At 33.2% G+C, this 21,941-nt stretch overlaps 2 protein-coding genes across 6 annotated transcripts in view; one reads left to right on the top strand and one right to left on the bottom strand.

Annotated features, from left to right (window-relative positions):
- Positions 1-9,946, bottom strand: part of LOC139483056 (uncharacterized) — a 67,323-nt gene extending 57,377 nt beyond the window's left edge. For 2 of the 4 annotated variants that reach the window (XM_071267106.1, XM_071267092.1), the window contains exons 1-2: positions 9,727-9,946; positions 1,817-1,988 (exon numbers count right to left, since the gene is read on the bottom strand). In XM_071267106.1, the coding sequence (XP_071123207.1) occupies positions 1,817-1,988; positions 9,727-9,815 (261 nt within the window). In that variant the 5' untranslated portion in view covers positions 9,816-9,946. The remainder of the gene's footprint in view (positions 1-1,816; positions 1,989-9,726) is intronic. The other 2 variants (XM_071267100.1, XM_071267086.1) reach the window with 1 other exon arrangement.
- Positions 9,947-11,029: 1,083 nt separating this feature from the next.
- On the top strand, positions 11,030-18,956 carry LOC139483107 (uncharacterized). 2 transcript variants are annotated; one of them, XM_071267147.1, is made up of 3 exons: positions 11,030-11,136; positions 17,638-17,767; positions 18,260-18,956. In XM_071267147.1, the coding sequence occupies exons 2-3, from the start codon at positions 17,737-17,739 to the stop codon at positions 18,871-18,873; spliced, it is 645 nt and encodes a 214-aa protein (XP_071123248.1). In that variant the 5' UTR covers positions 11,030-11,136; positions 17,638-17,736; the 3' UTR covers positions 18,874-18,956. The 2 variants fall into 2 exon arrangements, with proteins under 2 accessions (XP_071123248.1, XP_071123243.1); XM_071267142.1 differs by lacking the exon at positions 11,030-11,136 and adding an exon at positions 16,653-16,892.
- Positions 18,957-21,941: the final 2,985 nt, after the last annotated feature.

Consider the following 21,941-nt stretch of genomic DNA (forward strand, 5'->3'; position numbering starts at 1 on the left):
ATTCAAGTCAGTAGCCTGTAATTACGTGGTGGTTATTTTATTATGTGTTACATATTTGTTTTTCGTTCATTTTTTGCACATAAATAAGGCCGTTAGTTTTCTCGTTTGAATTGATCTACATTGTCATTTCGGGGTCTTTTACAGCTGACTATGCGGCATGGGCTTTGCTCATTGTTGACGACCGTACATTGACATATGGTTGTTAATATCTGTGTCATATTGGTCTCTTTTGGAGAGCTGTCTCATGGGCAATCATACCACATCTTCTTATTTTGTAATGAATGATTTTTTGTAAACGATTTAATGACTAGAGAATTTCAGAAAAGGTATCAACAGTTATAGGTACTTTGGGACAGGACAATTGTTTTTCTAGCCTGGCTCCTCGTTTTTCCCCCGAAATTCCCATTTCTTTTATTTTTTTCTAATAGTTTTAATAACACATGAATAGTTTTAGCGCTCATATGTATAAAATGAACATTCATTACTATAAATAAAGTGTAATTGCTTTTTCTTTTCAATTATCAGTTTACTATAATTGATCCACAGCAGTCATTGATATATTATACAGACCCTCTCTATTTAATAAACTCTGTGACCGCCGTGGATAGTAAACTTGAAAATGATATCAGATAGAAAATACACTTTTTCGTAGTATATGTATGTTCAAGGTATACAAAAAACGCAAACCGGAAGTCTAACCTGACTTAAAATTTCGTCCAATGACGGACACTATATCCAGACACCTTTTTTCTCGTTTTTTTCCCAAAATAACTCAATCTGAATATTCATATGAATTGATGACAAATGCGACTATGCACTGTACAAAGAGGCATGGTGATTAATTTATTGTGGAAAGAAGAGAAGCGACACACAAAATGAGGTCTTCTCGTTTAATAGTATAGACAATGATAGATATTGTGTTTATCATTTGTCAGCATTGTAGATATTGAATTAAAATCGCACATCTTTCTGCAGGTTTATTCTTTAATACTGTTTAAAGAAACATTGTATGACTTGACAAAACTACATAATCAACTAATTAAGTCTGAAAATCTTTGAATTTTTAATTGCTTTCAGTGACAACAATCATTCTTTGATTTACATGTCATTATAACACAGTATTCTTGTATTTGGTTGTTATTTTTTGTTAAATTTTTATTGTGTGCTTAAAACTATTTTTTGTACATGTTGTAAGACAATATGGAAAGGTTTGAGATCTTTAAAATTTATATTTCTTATACAACCCTTTTACATGACTGTCCCTGTACCAAGACAGGATTCTTGTCAATAGTTTATTCTACCACTTCATGCATTTTCACGTTTTTGAGATTTTGGTATTGGCAGAAATTTACAAGGTATTAAGTTGCCTGTTATCTTATTTACTTGTCTGGACGCCAGCAAGTGTTGCATTTTACAGGTATGCTGCAGGAGCTTATCAATTGTTAAAGCTAATTAAATACTATTATCTGCATATATGCGACTTTCAAGGTGTCTATTTTGGTAAACCAGTGTTGTTTGATAGCTGTCTCTATCATTTACCCCAATCTTTGCCAATTTTCAACATAAGAATACCTAGTCAAAATAATTATGACGTCTTGAAAGGCTATTATATTTTTTTTCTTTGACCCCTTACAAGGCGTCAAAACAAAAATTTAAAATAGCCTTCCAAGACGTCAAAATTATTTGGACTGTAGAATACCCTGCCCCTCCTCCACCCTAAATCTTGAGAGAGAAAAAATATCCTGCACACTACATGTAATTATACTACCAATTATTGCTTATGGAACTATATTGGAAATATTTAGAGAATAAATACCTGGGCAGGATGTGCTCTCTTGCGTTTTGTGGTACTGGCTGCCCCAGCTGAAGTGCTTCTGGCATGCTCTGGACTGGTGTGGCGGCATCCATAACCTGATGATTTTGGCTTCTGAATTTCCTCTTGCGTAGATAATTTTACAGGTTTTTTTTCTTGAATTTGTGTCCGTTTTCTGTAGAAAAATAAACAGTAAATACAGTGTTACCTGGATATAAAAGTTAATACATGTAATCTTTAAATATTAATTTACAAGTGTAAAACGAGCACTAATTTATCAGGAAAAAAATTCATTCCAAAAAGTGTTGTTTAATATGGTTTTATTGTAATAAATTTAAATAACCATTTTTCTGTTTATTGAAAAACAGAACATTAATTATTAATTCATATAAAACGAACACTTAATTTATCAGGAAAAAATCTTCATTCCAAAAAGTGTTGTTTAAAATGGTCTTATTGTTATAAATCTAAACAACCATTTTCCTGTTTATTGAAAAACAGAACATTAATTAATAATTCATAAACTGCAGAGAAGTTTAATGCCATAAATAAAGCACAGCTACCATGCCTATTTGTTTTTTTAATTTTTATTCCTATAAAAAGTTATTTTTATCTTTGTTATTGAAATAAAATGCAGAATTATGCAACAATATCTTGTTTTGGCATAGATTGATGAACTTCCTGTTGGAGTCTTGTTGTACCTAAATATTTATCACTGTTTAAATTTGAGCAAGTTTGCAGGATGCCAGTCTGGCAAATAAATAGAAAAAATAGATTCTATCCTCAAAATGAATGAATAAAATAATTCTCTCTTAATTGGTCTGGTTATATTGACTGTATATGATACATGTATCTATAATACTAAAATTACGAGGTCCAATTTGTCAGCCGTCATGGGGTAAAAACAACAAATCAACGAATTCAACTCTATTCATGTACATTGTATATACTAATATAGAACAATGGTGTAGATTAAAAATTACACCACTCCAGACCCTTTTGTTTTCAGCATAATTAATATTGACAATAATTAACAAGTTCCGGGTCGAATCCGATACCGATACAAATAGTATATTCAGCTATTACCTTATCTGTACGTTCCACATTTGACAGGCGCACCATCAAACGGTGTATTTAGGATTTTGCTATATACACGGGTCATAATCAAAGGACTGACACTACTAAATTCAATCATTGTCAAATTGTTTCCTATTGTAGTTTTATTCAGCAATCAGCAAGACTTTCTAAGATAACTAATATAGGACAATGCTGTTGATTAAAAAATACTCCATTCCTGGATAGCCAGGACCTTTTGTTTTCCAAATAATTAATATTTCTAATAATTAATAAGTTCCAGGTCGACGGGTTGAAACAGAAAGATTTGAAAGCAGAGAAAACTGTGTATCTTATAATCGACATGACTTATCAGATGACAATACCAATTACTAAAATAAGGCTTCTAGGCATAGTTATTATACTTTAATTCAGTCACGGACCCGCGATATCACGGGTGTGTACTTGTAGTATATACATCCATGACATTGTGAGCAAATCATTCAGCATACATGTATGTATCTTACATGTATGGCCTTTATGTACACTGTACATGAAATCATATTTCGGTGGGGATTTTGATATTTTAGAAAAAGAACCACACCACTGGCTGGATAACAAATTTGGTGATCCTTTTTAATTTTGCATGTAAATGTGTTCAGGCTAGAATTTTACCCTGATAAGTAGGAGGGGGGCCTGTTTTTTAGTGTAGTATATCATCATCTTGTTTTATAGTGTTTCATTCAATACTGCAAGTTATAAAAGATGTGTCATAATTGATTGTAAAAACACATACACAATAACAAAAAAGAAAATAAAATTGAGAATGGAAATGGGGAATGTGTCAAAGAGACAACAACCCGACCAAATAAAAAACAACAGCAGAGGGTCACCAACAGGTCTTCAATGTAGCGAAAAATTCCCGCACCCGGAGGCGTCCTTCAGCTGGCCCCTAAACAAATATATACTAGTCCAGTGATAATGAACGCCATACTAATTTCCAAATTGTACACAAGAAACTAAAATTAAAATAATACAAGACTAACAAAGGCCAGAGGCTCCTGACTTGGGACAGGCGCAAAAATGCGGCGGGGTTAAACATGTTTGTGAGATCTCAACCCTCCCCCTATACCTCTAACCAATGTAGTAAAGTAAACGCATAACAATACGCACATTAAAATTCAGTTCAAGAGAAATCCGAGTCTGATGTCAGAAGATGTAACCAAAGAAAATAAACAAAATGACAATAATACATAAATAACAACAGACTACTAGCAGTTAACTGACATGCCAGCTCCAGACTTCAATTAAACTGACTGAAAGATTATGATTTCATCATATGAACATCAGGCACAATCCTTCCCGTTAGGGGTTTAGTATCATACCATCATAACATATATGAGAAGAACATAACCCGTGTCATGCCAACAACTGTTTTTAGAATAAATGTGTTTAGTTCCGATGCAAAGACCTTATCAGTGACTCAATATTAACGCCAAAATATGCAATCTTTAATGACTTGACAACAGTATCGTAATTATATCCCTTCTTAATAAGTCTATTCAAAGGTTTTGTAAGTTTCTGAGGTGAATACTGACACCTTTGTGCTTTATAAAGAATATTTCCATAAAAAATTGGATGTGAAATACCTGAACGTATTAGAAGTCTGCATGTTGAGCTATATTTACGAATGATGTCTTTATACCGATGATAAAATTTAGTAAATGTTTTGACTAGTTTGTGATATCGAAAACCCTGGTGTAATAATTTTTCAGTAATACATAAATTTCTCTCGTTAAAATCTAAAACATTGTTACATACACGAGCGAATCGTACAAGTTGAGATATATAAACACCGTAAGATGGTGACAAGGGAACGTCACCATCTAAAAACGGATAATTAACGATAGGAAATGAAAAATCATCCCTTTTATCATAAATTTTAGTATTCAGCTTTCCATTAGTGATATAGATATCAAGATCAAGAAAAGGGCAGTGGTCATTGTTAGTATTAGCTTTATTTAAAGTAAGTTCAACAGGATAAATTTCATTGATATACATACTGAAGTCGTCATTATTGAGAGCCAAAATATCATCCAAATATCTAAAAGTATTATTAAATTTGTTTATCAGATGTTGTTTCGATGGGTCTTTGCTTATTTTTGTCATAAATTGTAACTCATAACAATACAAAAACAGGTCCGCAATAAGTGGTGCACAGTTAGTCCCCATTGGAATTCCGATAATCTGACGATATACGGAATCCCCAAAGCGAACAAAAATGTTATCTAGTAAAAATTCAAGGGCATATATAGTATCAAAGCATGTCCAATTAACATAGTTTTTTTGTTTATTGCTACTAAAAAATGACCTAAAAGAGTTTGAACATATGTATTCAAACCTTATTAATCGATCTTTTGATCTGATTATTCTTTGTTGCAGATTCAACCTAGTAGTTTTTTGAAAACTGATTGACAGGTGTTATCTACATATAACTAACGATCTAACATGAATTTCCGTAATGTCTGCTTGCTTGAGATGAAAAACTTGAGTCTTTATATTACGATTAGAGTTTCTTTGAAATTTTCGCATTCTTTTAATTCGCGTTTCACTTCTTACCTTGAAAATTTCCCTGTTTACAGTATATAACTGTTCCTGTGTGAACATACATATTTAATTTACTGAATCCAATCCCTTTAAAGGCTTTATTTTATTATGACCATGCCCAAATTACAGTTACTGTTATATATTTTTTTCAAGTTGAAATAATTCACTATATTTTATTTCATAAGGATGATCATTCTGGACAAGAACTTGTTAAGAAAATAAATCATTTATATCTTTGAATTTTACTTTAAAAGTAAAAATTGAATTATTGCCAATGACGAAAGTGACTAAAAGCAGGTATCGTGAACTACAGGGCGACTATATTTCGCTTTAAATGGTTAGGCAAAGTGAATTGACAGACAGGAAAGAGACTTTGGTTCCCCAGGCGCATGCATGCTAGCTTGAGCCCTGGCATATATATGCTCAGTGATTCAATCCTGTTCAGCAAGTGGTCAAGTGGATTGTACTACACACAAACTGACGCAAAGACAGGGTTTGGTCAGGATACCAGGCTTATTGACAACAAATTTAAAGATACCAGGCTTAATTGACAACAAATTTAAAGATACCTGCCAGTAGCATACATGTACATCTATCTACTGGGTCAATGTAACACCTGGAAGGGCAGACAAATAGCAATAAGTTAAATAAAAGGCTGCTTGGTCATGTCTGTCAACTCTTGTGAATCTTTCCATTCTCATTATCTGCGGAATGTCTTAACATATAAGGCAGATTTTACAGTATTGTGTTCTGTCTCCTACTTTCATGTTGCTAATGTGACGGAGACAAAAATGAGTAACGTTAGCGACATTTGGACATGTCACATGAGCAACAACATCTTTAAAAGTTAAAATGTATGCACACAGTGATGTTTAATATATGCCTGGAGTAATAAAATTGTACAGTCTGGTTTAGAATTTCTAAATATACAGAATGTCATTTGCAGGTGTACTTTATATCAAATGAATACACAAGAAACCAAAAAATTAGTAACGTTAGCGACATTTGGACATGTCACATGAGCAACAACATCTTTAAAAGTTAAAATGTATGCACACAGTGATGTTTAAAATATGCCTGGAGTAATAAAATTGTACAGTCTGGTTTAGAATTTCTAAATATACAGAATGTCATTTGCAGGTGTACTTTATATCAAATGAATACACAAGAAACCAATTCGTAATAGTAACATTAGCAACATCTACTATCATGACATTATGTTTTGTTGCGAACGTCTTTTTGATGGACGGAATACATTTAAGGTCCTCTTGTAACAATATTACATACAACTTGCCTTCTTTGCTTCCCCATCATGTGAAGGAACTGACTCCGAATCTATTTCTGCAAAGGGCGATATCGTAACTCCTATTCAGGAGAGTTACAGATATAAATATATGTTGCTCACGTGACACTGATTTGGACGGAAACCTCGAACAGTAACGTTCGCAAAAAATAAAACAGCCAATGATATTGATTCCTCAAGTCCTTTGACCCCCTTACGTCATCCAAATTTAATATGATTGCTATTTTCAATTATTTATAAAACCCGGGATAAAAATAACTACAATGGGCTGTCTGAGAACTAACAAGAAAATTGCGATCGTGACATACCACAATGGACGGAAAAGACGTGACGTTAGCAACAATATTATTAAATTACCTTTTTTAGCCTTTACCAATAAAAATCTGCCTTAAAGTTATGATTAAAACACAAAAGAAGACTTTTTATTAAAATATAAGTCCATGTTATTAGGCTCCACTTATAAATAATACTTCAAAATTCCACTCCAAATAAGCTGGATGTCAGTAAAGTAGGTCATGATGTCTATTCCATGTCCAATATTTTGAAATTGAAAACCCTCTAATTCTAATATAAAACACAAACACAGAGTAATTTTTATTTTTATTTACTCAGAAAGACACATTTTATTCAATAACATAATGCATTACTCCATTACACAGTCTGTTTCACAGTTTCAGCAATTGCTTTTTTGATGGATACAAAAAACAATAATTCCTTCTTATTGTAAAATCTGCCATAAGTTATAACATATTGTACAGTGGTGGATTCAGAACTTTTCCTAAAGGGGGGCCCGCTCCAGTCATGCTTCAATGATTGGTCAGTTACATGTTGTGATGTCACTGCAGATCTGAGAATATAATCAACCAAAATTTTCCCACGCAAGGGGGGGCCCCCCTGGATCCGACTATGTTGTATATAAATTCTTGTGTATGCAAAGGGGCCAACTTTAAAAGTAAAGCAGCTTCTAATTAGGATGCAGAGCCTGCCAATGTGAACACAGGGACCAGAGTTACTACGACCTGGATGGAATTATAGTTAACCCGTACCAATGTAAACTCGTACCAACGTTAACTCGTACCACTAAAAAATAACTCGTACCAATGTAAACTCGTACCACTGCTAACTCGTACCAACTTATTTAAATGCATTTGATTGGTGTTTAATTATGAATATATACTGTTATTTTTCTCAATACCTCTTAAGTCTGTAAAATGTATATAATTTGAAAGTAAAATGATCAGTCTGTAGCTAATGTTCCATGTGTATTGGATATAGACAATACCTTGGCAGATTTGATTTGTTGTCTCCCTTGAATCATTCTTTTTTAAACTTATACTGATAACCATTGGATTTAATTTTCAATCATTCCAAATCAGTTACATTGAATAGATTTGGGTACTTTTCTTTTGTTTCTCGAAGGAATTTTATTCACTGAAAGAATTAATTTAGTGTGTTTCAAAGGTTGTAAATTGTTTATGACCAACATGTTAAAAGTATGATTTTTTTTATATATATAATATTTTGCACAAGGTAATGATTACTGACCGAGAAACTTGTCGAGAAACTGACAACTTCTATTAAGATATTATACAAATATAGCCTTTGTATGAGGTCGATACAAGGATATATTGACCTGAAAGAAGTATATTGACTGAGGACGAAGTCCGAGGTCGATATACTTCTTTGGGTCGATATATCCTGTATTGACCTCATACAAAGGCTATATTTGTTATATTATTAATTTCTGACCATATTTGTATAAAAATCGTCATTTAGGTTTGTTGGAATTTTATAGATATTACATTGTCTCCTTGACAATAACAACATATTAGTTGTTATTTCATTTACCCTTTTTTGGACATCTTATGTATTTGAAGATTTTTTTCGTCAAATAATCGATCACAGATATCATGTGTTCCAAACGTTAAACAATATCATTGAAATTCATTACATGACGTCACAAAGTATATTGGTTTTTAGAAATTCTAAAAATAACCGTGCAATATGCTTTTTTCAGGTCAATATGCGTTTTGCTATCCGCCGTTTTCTCTCTACCTTCGAAAATATAGTTTAACATGTGACTGTCCCTAAACGAATCAAATTTGTTAAAATATACGAATTAATAATATTAAGTAATGTCATGTTCATTTAATGTGGGAGATATGCATTGCTTTGAAAAAGAGTAGTGACACCTTCACAGGAAAGTAAATGAGACCACAATTTCAATTTTTTTATTAATTTTAGAAAGAATAAAACACCACAAAATTTTTTTTTTTAATGGTACGACTTCCCAGTGGTACGACTTTAAGTTGGTACGAGTTAACTTTTTTGGTACGAGTTAACATGGTACGAGTTTCCGTTGGTACGAGTTAACTTGCTTCCCCTGGATGGAGAAGACATATACAACCAGTGGTTTCTGGCTAGAATGTATGTATTCCTAGATTCCTCCGTTATCCAAAGAACCCCTCAAGAGCTACGGGGTACAGTGGAATCCGTGTACACTCCCTATCGGAGATGTGCATGCAAAAACTGTTGGTCACTTGGTGTCAAACGACTGAAACGCGTCTTGTTTGTATGGATCAGATTTTTTATTATATGTGCTACAATTTGAATAAATTCGAACTAATATCAGTTGTAACCTTTAGATGGTAAATAACTTATTGGCGCGTGCATTATAATATTTTTCATCGATTTTGATTATCGATGCATGCCACGACCTTCATTGAGGGGGGATAGGAGGGGTCTTGATCCCGAAATCCCGGACTTGAAAAAACGAAATCCCGAGGTCCCGAATTTAAATAAAGCAAATCCCGACATCCCGAAATCCGAAAAAAAGGATTCCCGGATCCCGAAAGGGTCAATCCCGAAATCCCGAGCTTAAAAATACCCGATCCCGGAGTCCCGATAAAGGTCCTATCCCCCCTCTTCATTGCCAATGTAAACAACTTACACCGAAGATTTTGGGTCATATTCCGGGACATATTCTTTCAGAACTGCTGGTAGAGTTGTCGACCGAGTTTCTGATTTCTTCATCTTCATTAGTTTGTCTCAGCCATCGCTACTTTCTCTTTTCATACCTGTAGTATAGGGCACCTTGCCAAGGTCCCCACGTTTGTCAATATTTTGTTTGTCATGTGATTCTCTTCTGAACGGCCATGGAAACTTCCTATCACGTGATTTACATAACATTTTCCCGCCAAACTTATGAACACCAATGTCTACATGCACGTGCCACCTGAGACTACTATAACACAGTAGTCTCAGCCAGGTGCAACGCAGAGGCGGGTTTCAGGGCCGTAACTACATTGAGGCAAATGAGGCAAATGTCTCATGTTAGAAATTAAAAAAAAATTAAACAAAAGGTTGTCTTCATATATAAAATTGTTTTCACGGAAAGTGTCTCAAGTTGCAAGAAGCAAGTTCTCTTCACTCTCTGGTGTCGCCCCTGCATGTTTTGTCATCCATGTTTCTATTTTACTTTAAGTTTTCAGAGTTTATGGTCTAGTGTTTATACTTCTATGTCGCGGGTTTGTCTTTTGTTCATTTATTGTCCTACTTTATGATTATAGTCTGAGTGTTCATTTTTATTTGTTAACCTGTGGGTTTGCAATGTTGCATGTCCATGAATGTACAGACATTTGCAAGAAAATATTTCAAGAATATACGATGCTACTGGACACAGAAAAAAAATGGTCGTTTCTGCATGGAGAATTGAACTTGATATCAAAAAATACAAAACTCGTTTTTTTTTGTAGAAAAAAAAATAGATAGCTGACATGCTTAAAATTAAAGTGAGGTCACCAATTTCCCGGTATCAAATAATTTAGAAAAAAAATGTATTGCCATATGCCCTTTTACATTGAAGGGTCGAACTTGCATTAAGTCGTGTTCAGAAACGGCTTTAACTTTATGATAACAAGTACATACTTTCAAGGAATTGTATATTTAAATATACAATTCCTTGATATTTTTTTTAATATGAATGAAAACCCTGAACTTTTTAGGGAGACGGATTTATAAAAGTTTTTACGAACATGTTTCAGATTCCAAACTTGTTTCCGAATTCCATATTTGAACTTTATGTAACATTGATCAACATTGTAGTAATATATTATATCTTGTAATTTTTCATTAATAAATACTGTTTAAACTAGCCCTTGACCGTATGTTCGTATCTGTCTGAGCCTGAGTGGACTATTACTTGTGTAAAAACATTCAAACGGGGAGCATGTTTATAACACTGAATATTGGTAATTGGAACATGCTTATCTTGCTGCACGTCTTTGGACTTTGGCGTTAATGTTCTCTGTTGTTAAATTAGGTGTTCCAGACGGTGCAGCAGTATTAAAAATCTGGCCTGGTAAGTGCTTTGTATGCTCTGTCATTAATGGCTACTGGGTTTATTTTTTAGATTTCTTCTGATGAATGCAATGGTCGATTTTGTTTGCTTTAGATGCCATGTTCTGAATGTGTTTGTTCCACTTTAGATTTGTGGATATTGTTACTCCGAGGTATTTTGTATTTTCAACTACATCAAGATGCTATAATAAAAATGAATAGGTTGTTCTTTGTGGTCATTCGGAGTATGTTACCTTTGTCGGCATGGAACCGCATTAGTCAGTCTTGTTTCAATTTGATTGTCCCTTCTATGTCGTCTTGAAGTTTTAGACAATCTGATGTTGATTTTATATGTCTGTAAATGATGCTGTCGTCAGCAAAGAGCCTGGATTGACTGTGCTGTAAATAGTCAGGTAAGTCATTAACATGTATCTAAAATAGTATAGAACCTAATACAGATCCCTATTGAACACCTGGTGTAACTGGTATAATGTCAGAGGAATGGTTTTATAGTATAAGTATTTATAAAATTGAGAATGGAAATGGGGAATGTGTCAAAGAGACAACAACCCGACCAAATAAAAAACAACAGCAGAGGGTCACCAACAGGTCTTCAATGTAGCGAGAAATTCTCGCACCCGGAGGCGTCCTTCAGCTGGCCCCTAAACAAATATATACTAGTCCAGTGATAATGAACGCCATACTAATTTCCAAATTGTACACAAGAAACTAAAATTAAAATAATACAAGACTAACAAAGGCCAGAGGCTCCTGACTTGGGACAGGCGCAAAAATGCGGCGGGGTTAAACTTGTTTGTGAGATCTCAACCCTCCCCCTATACCTCTAACCAATGTAGAAAAGTAAACGAATAACAATACGCACATTAAAATTCAGTTCAAGAGAAGTCCGAGTCTGGTGTCAGAAGATGTAACCAAAGAAAATAAACAAAATGACAATAATACATAAATAACAAAAATAACAAATAATGCACGATTTGATAGGAAAGATTTTATCTTGGTTAAAAATTCAGAATGAAAATGGGGAATGTGTCAAAGATATATATACAACAACCCGACCAAAAAACAGAAAACAGCCGAAGTTTGTATAGTAGTTGGGTAAGAGGAACTTAACCAAAGGCTTTTGAATCCACGATGACTTAATAGGTTTTTATATTTTTATCGTTATTTAATGACATGCAGTGGATGAATTAGTGAAATTATCTGGGATTTGCAAGTTCTATTTGCCCTGAAGACGTATTGCAAGTCAGAAAGTAGGTTTTTTGATTCGAGGTTTTTCATGATGTTGCTTGCAAGTAGGTGCTCTAATAATTTGCAGGAAAAACACGCCAACGATATTGATCTATAGTTCCGAGGATGATGTTTTTTTTTTTTTTTTGAAAGATGATATTACGTTTGCATGATTCCAATATTGAGGTACTTTTCCTGTTTGTCTTAATTTTGTAAAAGTTAGTGTGTGTATATGTAAATATTATTAATTCGTATATTTGAACAAATTTGATTCGTTTAGGGATAGTCACATGTTATATTATTTCGAAGGTAGAGAAAAACGGCGGATGGCAAAAAGCATATTGCACAGAGCTTATTGCACGGTTATTTTTAGAATATCTAAAACCCGATTTACTTTATGACGTCATGTAATGAATTTCAGGATATCGTCAAACGTTTTGAAACAAATGACATTTGTGATCGATTATTGAGGGGGGATAGGACCTTTATCGGGACTCCGGGATCGGGTGTTTTTAAGCTCGGGATTTCGGGATTGACCCTTTCGGGATCCGGGAATCGTTTTTTTCGGATTTCGGGACATCGGGATTTACTTTATTTAAATTCGGGACCTCGGGAATTCGTTTTTTTAAGTCCGGGATTTCGGGATCAGGACCCCTCCTATCCCCCCTCATTATTTGTCGAAAAAAAATCTTCAAATACATAAGATGTCAAACAAACAAAAAAAGTATATAAAATGACAACTACAAATGTAATATGTTGTTATTGTCAAGGAGACAATATGATATCCATAAAATTCAAACAAAATCAAATGACGATTTTGATACAAATATGCATATAATGGTCTGAAATTAATAATATAACAAATATAGCCTTTCTATGAGGTCAATACAGGATATATCGACCTCGGACTTCGTTCTCAGTCAATATACTTCTTTCAGGTCAATATATCCTTGTATCGACCTCATACAAAGGCTATATTTGTATAATGTTTTCTTTTAGCACTATTTAAGTTATGTTATCTGGTCCTTTTGTTTTGTAAGGTTTTGTATTTTAATTAATTTCTCGATGTCTATGTTGTCCATTGATAGATGTGTTGAGTTGATGGACCTTTGTCAGGGACTACTGTATTAGACTCAGACAGATGTAAATGGTGATTTAAAGTGTTCTTTTAGGATATTTGCTTTTTCAGGGGATCTATATGTATAGTAAACCTTCATTTCTAAGAGATGCAAAGACGTTACGCCCGAGTTCGTACCTCATTGGAAAATCGGCGTAGTTGGCAAGATGCAAGTCCAGAATATATAATTTTGTGATATCATATTCATTGCTATTGTACGTATTTAAAAAAATAATATTTTTTTAAAAATAAAAACGAAAAAAAATAATTGTTGAAACTATGTTTTATGCTGCATGCAACAAGCTTCATTTAAAAAAACGGCTATTTTTAGGCTGTCCCGCGTAATATATTTCATTTATTGTAACCACTAAACTATGATTTTCGTCTCTAAACTATCTAATATTTTAAAAAACGTTTTTTTCCATTATTTAACAGAAAGGTTCATGCAGTCTTTTAATATGCATTTTTTAAAGACGTTATAATGACATCATAGAAAAAAAGCGTTCCATACTACAAGTGCAAATCTGTCCCACGGGAAAAAAATTGGGATTACAGATTTGAGAATCAAAAAACTTTTGTCTAAAATGGAAAAAAGGTTAGTATTTGTATTTACTACATCAATGTTAATTTGCTTAATTTTATGAATTTAAAGACAAATATCCCGGAAAATAATATATGGCAATTTATGGACGATTTTTCAAAGCCGCTTACAAGGTTGTTGCACCGCCATTTTTTGACGTAAAAACGAACTCAACTCAAATTTACGTCAATTGTTTGCTTGTCAGTGCTCTTATAATGATAGAATTTTATGATTTTTTAAAATGTTATTTTTCTTAATTTTTCAAAAATCTAAAATACATCAATTTTCAATAAGTAGTTAAAAAGCATCGTCGATATTGCGGAGTCTTACAAGAATGTCGCACTTACTTAAAAACAACGTTTCAGTCGAAGTTTTATCGCGCGTAACGTCAATACATGTACCCGTGTTCATTGTTTTTGGCCTTTTATGTTTTTTTAAAAAGAGTTTTTGTTGAATCTCTGATTTCCAGGTTTTTGTACATGTATTCTGATATCAAACATCATGTTTTCAATGTATTCCAGTATACATTTATCATTTCTTTCTGTATAACGTACTTGTGTTTTAATATGTTTTGATTTTTTAATGTGTCTGCCATCATGTTTATTCTTTTATATAATTTGATTTCTTATTTATAAGTTTTTATTCAAAATTTAATCTATCCATGTTAGGTAAGTTCTATAACCTGTTAGTTTGTTTGGTATATGCATTTGGATATTTTCTGTCTGACAGTGTATTTATTTGTTTTGAAGTTATTCCACATATTATCTATATCTAGTTCTAACTGGTGTTTTTCAATATGTGTGTATGTAAATGAATACCTTGTGTGGTGACGTTCTGGCTTTTGAAAGCCAAGGGAAAGATTAATTTCACTGACAATTATGTCGTGATCTCCTAGTGGTGGTAATGTTTCAACTCTTTTTTTAGTAGGGATGGATTTGAAATGCACAGTAGATCAAGTGTGCGGTCATTTCTTGTTGGTTTGTCTACTACCTGATGAATTCGCCACTGAGCATGGTGTTTGCACTAGATGTATTACATATTTAAGAATTAAATGCTTCTTTTTGTAAATTTATTGGGGTGTAAAAGCGTTGACCGAAGTACATTTTGTATGAAGCGCGGAAGCGCTTCATTTTAAAAATGTGCGCACGGTCAACGCTTTTACAACCCTATAAAGTTACAAAAAGAAGCATTCAATACTTATAATTACATTTTTAGCTATGATCATGAAAACACGAATTTTATATATTTTTTTTATTTAATTCACCTGTGCACTTTATTGTTGGACCACATGTTATCATGAATGAAAAGTTGTATTGAGCAATGCAATTGCTTACGGAATAACATGTGATGTGCAGTTAACCAATCAGAATAAAGTATTATAATGAAACATACATCTAATGTAATTATATAGATATAAGAATGTGGTACGAATGCCAATGAGACTACTCTCCATCCAAGTCAACCATTATTGGTCAAAGTACGCCGCGGTATTCAACACGAAGATATCCTATTAAGTTAGGTACTGAGATGTTCAAGTGATTCCCCTTTGTCTGATGGTGGTCTATAATATATACTCCACGTATTAAAGTGGTTTTATTTCCTGTTGGGATTTATTTTTGCCCAGATTTAGTCAAACCTGGGCAAGAAATCAGAGCACAGCTAGGCGATTTGAACACAACATACACAAATAAGAATGATGTCGACACGGCAGCTTCATGCAATAGAGGATCTTGATCCTTAAAATACATGTACGTTCAGATTTGATGGCTTCATTTGGCCGTTACATGTCATTTATAGAAAGTGTTATACGGCTTTTTCTATATCACGTCCGTATCAGCCCGAGCACCGATATAATCCTGAGAACTATGCTCGAGGGCTTATATTGGTTGAGAGTTGAAAGTGTGTGTGATGTCTCTGGTGATACTGAAAAAACATACCACACACACTTTATTTTACACTCGGTCAAACAAGCTCTTCACACGTCATCGATATGACGTTATACAGATTTTTTGGTTTAATAAATTCTTTGCTACGTAAACGGACAGAAAGTCACAGGACAAAAAGTCACAGGACATAAAGTCACAAATTAGGTAGGACAAAAAGTCACAGGACAAAAAGTCACAAATAATTTGCTGACAATTACTTGGATATATAAGAGAATATTTTGAAATATTTACTTTTAAATACATATATTCATACTAAAGTTGAGGAAATGTGTCATTATGCTTGCAAAATGAAGATTTATTTAATTTTAATCATGCAAAAGATATATTTCTTGGCACCATGAAGCCATTTAAGTGCAAAGCAACGTTGACAATATGTTTTTTTAACAATTATTTGATCATCTTAAATATGTTTTTGAAAATTTTTGTTTACAAAGTTGGTTTATATACAATAGTTCAAGAAAAATACAAAAATATTTTTGTAGAAATAAGGGTTTTTTATTCAAAGAAAATATGAATTGTGACTTTTTGTCCTGTGACTTTCTGTCCTACATTCCTTTGCTATACCATGACATATTATATATCGAAATCATTACGATTGACTGGTCTAATTTCCAATGATTGTATTGCTTATAAAATTTACCTTATTGACTTCTTAGTATATAATAAACATGTATATAGTATGTATTTGTTTTAAAAACCAAATATGACGACAACATATTGGTATTTTTACATAGTCGGAAGTGATAAATAGCCTGAAGGAATTGATGCAACTATATTTGACGAAGTTTGACCCTTTCTCGTCATTTATCATATGGGAATATCCAATTTAGGTTAGAAAATATCTGGGAACTTATTTAATGATTTGGGATATGTCGAGATTTTCTTTGGTAAGTCCTGTACCTTTTTAAAATTTAATTTGGTTTAATATTTACTAAAACCCAGTGAAATGAGTGTCCACTTTCATTTGATTTAATCGAGTTTAAAGATCATTTATATTTTTCTTATGTTTTTTGTATTAACATTTATTTGTGTGTGTTTTAATGAAACTTTCAACACCAATTACTTTATTCTCTCATATACTGTGTCGACGATAGGACACAAACAGAAACGCACAATCGGACGTTAAAAAAACAAACAATAGTAATGAATTAAATCAAAGGTGATATATGTTTCTGATTAACATTTTGTAAACAAAACATATAAACAATAAGAAAAGAAAATGACTAGAAGAAAAGCAACACAAAAGATAAAATAAAGTTGAATATGTAAAGTAGTTTATTCATTAATTCGTAGTAGTCTTAGATTAAATGTAAAAACGTTTCTGTCACAATGGCAATTGCTATGTCTGTATGCTTTTGTGTAACTGTTTAGTATAGATAAGCACTTTCACGGCAAAAAATAGTGAAATGTAGCAACACATGTCGTCTATTGTTATTCGTAACCATGCAATTCAACCTTACAACGGACCAAGAATGTATCTTTTTACAGATGGACTATCATGGGTAAATACAACTGTGTATTGGACAACCTTGTCGAATATCATTATTGACATTTAAACTGAATTGTGTGCAAACTTTTATATAAAATTGGTTTTGAACAGCTAAAGCTTATGACAAATTTTGTATATTTCAGGTGGTTTTCGCCACGTGCCAAGTATTTTGTCTTGTTCAAAGTCTAAATACCCTTGATGGAGTATTTACTGGTACATTTTTGGATACTATCGCAAAGTCAATGACAAATCCAGAAAACACAGGATGCGACAGTAAGTATTTTGGTTAAAATCATTACATGGGTTTATGAGCCTCGTCATGGAGTTTTTGATTATGTGATAACTTGGTCGTTTTTATAGCAACAATTCTATTACGAGACAAAATATTTCATGAATACTTGATCATCTCCTACGAGGGTCGCATTTATACATTCATCATTCTCTATTTTTTTCTTCAATTATTCTCTATTACGCAAACCCCATCTAAGTCCTCGTGTTAAGTGAATGATAAATTGAAAATCAAAGCAATTTATCCCGGCTTTCTATATACACACAAATAATATGTGTTAAACAAAGTGTACTAAGAAAATAAATGTAATACTTCTTTGCAAGTGAAACTCATCATGACAACATCAAATATCAGACAATAACCCATAAAGAGTACTTTTAGTGTTATTGTATACACTGCTATACATATTTAAAAGTAAATACAAGTAATGAAAATTATATATATGTGAATTCATTTCAGTATCATTTTTATTACAGAGCAAACGGCTAACCAAACGAATCCTTATTTTTTTGGCGTCACTGACCTCAAATGTCTACAAATAGAAGCAAAAATGCGAACGAAAGGTTATGACATGCAAGATATTCAGGATCTCAGAGAAAAATATCCAAATCTCATTGGTAAAAGATCTGTCAGGGAGAAAAATAAAACAAAATCATCTGAGCCTCGGAACCATTCACCAGTCAGAAGCACGTTACGACCTGTACATAGATGGATATTCTACGAAGGATACTTTATTGAGTTTGGTGCTGGAAGTGGAAATATTGGGAATTTTCAAGATGTTGGTAACAAGACAATATATTCTGCTCTTAATGGAGATAGCGGGAAAACTAACTCGACATTTGATGAAAATAGCTTGTCCAATGCTAATATGCAAACAGTGTACCCAAAAAATGGGGACTTATGTTCCGCCAAAATGGAGAGTGAAATAGCTGGGTATAGTTCCGTTCCATTGGGATGTTTATACAAATGTGCTAGGAGTTTTGTCACCAAGTTTGGAAAGTACCACTTGATTAAAAATAACTGCCATCGTTTTGCTAATATATTGTCAAACATTTTATGTACTGGAATTTGTCCTGAATGGTGCAAGTGATAACTTTTGATATGAGGATGATGAATTTTTATGTGATATATTATTTATAGCATTGTTTAATAAAACTGTGATATAGTGTGAAACAGACTTACACGTTAATTTGCATGGTGTTCAAGTTCGGGCGTACGCGTAAGAACGGCCTTAATACGCCTCTGATTCCATTTTTGTCAAATTTTAATCAACAGAAATTACTGAAAAGGCTGATTTGGAATATCTCCTAAATATTTTTTTAAAATTTTGTCATTACTGAAGGGTTCATTAAATGTACGAATTTTGCAGTATCCGATTACTATGCAAAGGTCTAAGTCACAGTCGAAATGCTTTGTTAAAAGTCGACCAAAACCCGTTTTTCATAGCTAACTAAAATCATGGCTTGAGTTTTTAAAACGACTATGATCCATACTTATCCGTATTTTATTTCAATACAGAGGGACTCTCCCCTAAACAATTATCAGGAACGCATACATGTCATACATCGATTATTATTATGTATTTGGCTGAAGTTTGAAACGCTAGAGTATCCACTTCATTAGATATAGTACCGTTCTATTTATAAGATATGCATCTTAAACCTCGCTGAACATATTCTGTTCTTTTTCCAGTATTTAATACACAGTCGTTAACAAAGTTGCTTCTTTAAGACTTTCTTAACTAGTCCAGTTCATATGCTAGAGGCTCCCAGTCTTTTGTTTTCATCGCGGGGGAAGTCCTTTTCTGTGTTCAGAACCATAGTGACAACTGCTACAAATCCTTGCTTTTACTAACACCAAATTTTTAACAACTTTATTTAAATTTATATGTAAGATAATCATCCAATATCACTGATTTGAGTCTGCTGCCAGAACATAGAACAAAAATCGATTCAGTAGAGTTTTCCAAAGTTTTCTATGGCCGGTTCAGTCAAATCGTTTCAGAATCATACTTTGGTCTGCTGATATCTTTATCGCGATGAACATGGAGCATGGCAAGACCGCACAATCTCTCGCCACTCATGCATGCTCTTTTCCAAGTTTACAGTTGTTTCAGGGCAGTCTGTGTTTCTAAAGGTAGCACATCATCATCAACACAATGATCAATGTCTTCTTCCAATTCCTTCTCCATCAGCAATCTGGTAGCAGCATCGGTATTAACAGTTTTGTTTGCAAATGGGAAATAAGCTTTCCAGTAAGCACCATCATACAGTCGCAGTTACAAAATATTAAACTCGCTTTTATGCTGACAAAGAGTAGACAAACTAGGGATAGAATGAGATAAGATACATGTATACGATTCTATCTATAGAGTAAGTATATATGGGTACAGGAGAATTGGAATGGATTTGTTGACGTTTGTACATGTAGTTCCGTATTTCAAATTATTTCTGGAAATAGTTGGTGGTATTTTAGTTCCAGAATCTATAAATTTAGGGGTTAGGATTTGGGGGTGTCTGATTCCGAAACCCCGAATATAAAGAAACGAAATTCCGTAGTCCCGAATAAGTAAAGACAAAATCCTGTGTTAAAGCAGAGACATGTATTTATTTATATGTCTCTGGTTAAAGGTTCTACCATTCCTCAATAATATCAAATTGGAATATGGGATATTCTTTCAATTTTTAAGGTTAAAGAAACATGGATAAAAACTAATCCATGCATTCATGTTTCGTATTATTTATATTTCATTTATCTGTAAAGAGAAAGTTTAAAGTTCGTGAAATGAATACGCAGACAGGACTGCCCCCTACTGTATTTGTCAGTCTATTTATCGTTTTTTGATTGTTCTAATGAAGTTATATGCTATACTCAGACTCTGTCAAAAAAAAAATAGTTTACTAGATATTGTTCCTTCTTTACCTTCAGTGTCGCTTTTCCTTTTTCTGCAAGAGCCTGTTTTTAACTCAAGATCCATGATGATTATCGTTACTATAGGTTAATGTAATCGAGAAACATCACCCGTTGAGATGCTTAGTTATATCCAGGAAGAATAGTTTAAAACTAATGATGACAAGTTATAGAAACCCCCTTTTTTTGGGCCGATCAATGCATTTGAATGGGGACATATAGTTGGAACTCCCCTTTTTAAAATGGCTGGATCCGCCCCTGGGAGTCCCATGTATATATATATTATCGGTCTACTTGACTGCACACGAGTTTTTCGTAGAATATACCAAATATCGATGAAAAAGACACAAGTTCCTAATGCAGCTTCTATACAAAAACCTTCAAAATGATATACCTTGGTTTACATTCATGTCTAGTACTTTTTCTGCTAAACAGGGATAATACCAAATACTTCAGACTACTCATAAACATCTAATATTATTATACAAGTTGGGCTCTGAACATGGACAAAATTTTAAACGAGAACAATTCTGGAAAAGATTTTACAGACAAAAATCATCCTATCCACATGGAAATTTACAATTAGGATCTAAACAATATGCCCAATTTCATGAAAATAAAATAAAAAGTAAAATAACAAAAATTTTCTTGACAAGTATGATTGTACACAATAAAATTGAGAATGGAAATGGGGAATGTGTCAAAGAGACAACAATCCGACCATAGAAAAAACAACAAGTTTTTTTTTACAAGTTTGTTTGTACACATACCCTTCATTTTGTAACTAAGTATATATTCCATTGATAACTTTCTTGAAATGATCATCAACAAAAGGATGTACAGACTGTTGTGCTCAATGCATAATGTGTTTTTTTTATATGATAGTGGAGATAAAGCCTGTAAAATTGAATCATCCAACCATTCCTCTAGGAGTTTTGATTGTTCCTCTAGGGGTTTTGATTGCATGAATTCAATGAACCATACCAGATGATTTTGTTAACATGTTGAGAATTGCGATCAGCTTAAAATGAGAATTTCCTGCCAAAATCCATATCTGCATATTAAAGAAGTAAAACTGTATTGTATGTACACCACACTTGAAAAAACAAATTTAACTGATGAGGACAACCCTGTCCCTGGCATTTTCTCCAAGTTTAAAACAGCTTAGGTGCAATTCAGAAAACTTGCTTGTCTGTTGTGTGTGAGGTCCAAGAGTTGATCCCTAACAAGGTCAAACCAGACTTGATA

This window comes from Mytilus edulis, chromosome 1 (assembly GCF_963676685.1).
Source record: "Mytilus edulis chromosome 1, xbMytEdul2.2, whole genome shotgun sequence".
Lineage (NCBI taxonomy): Eukaryota > Metazoa > Mollusca > Bivalvia > Mytilida > Mytilidae > Mytilus > Mytilus edulis.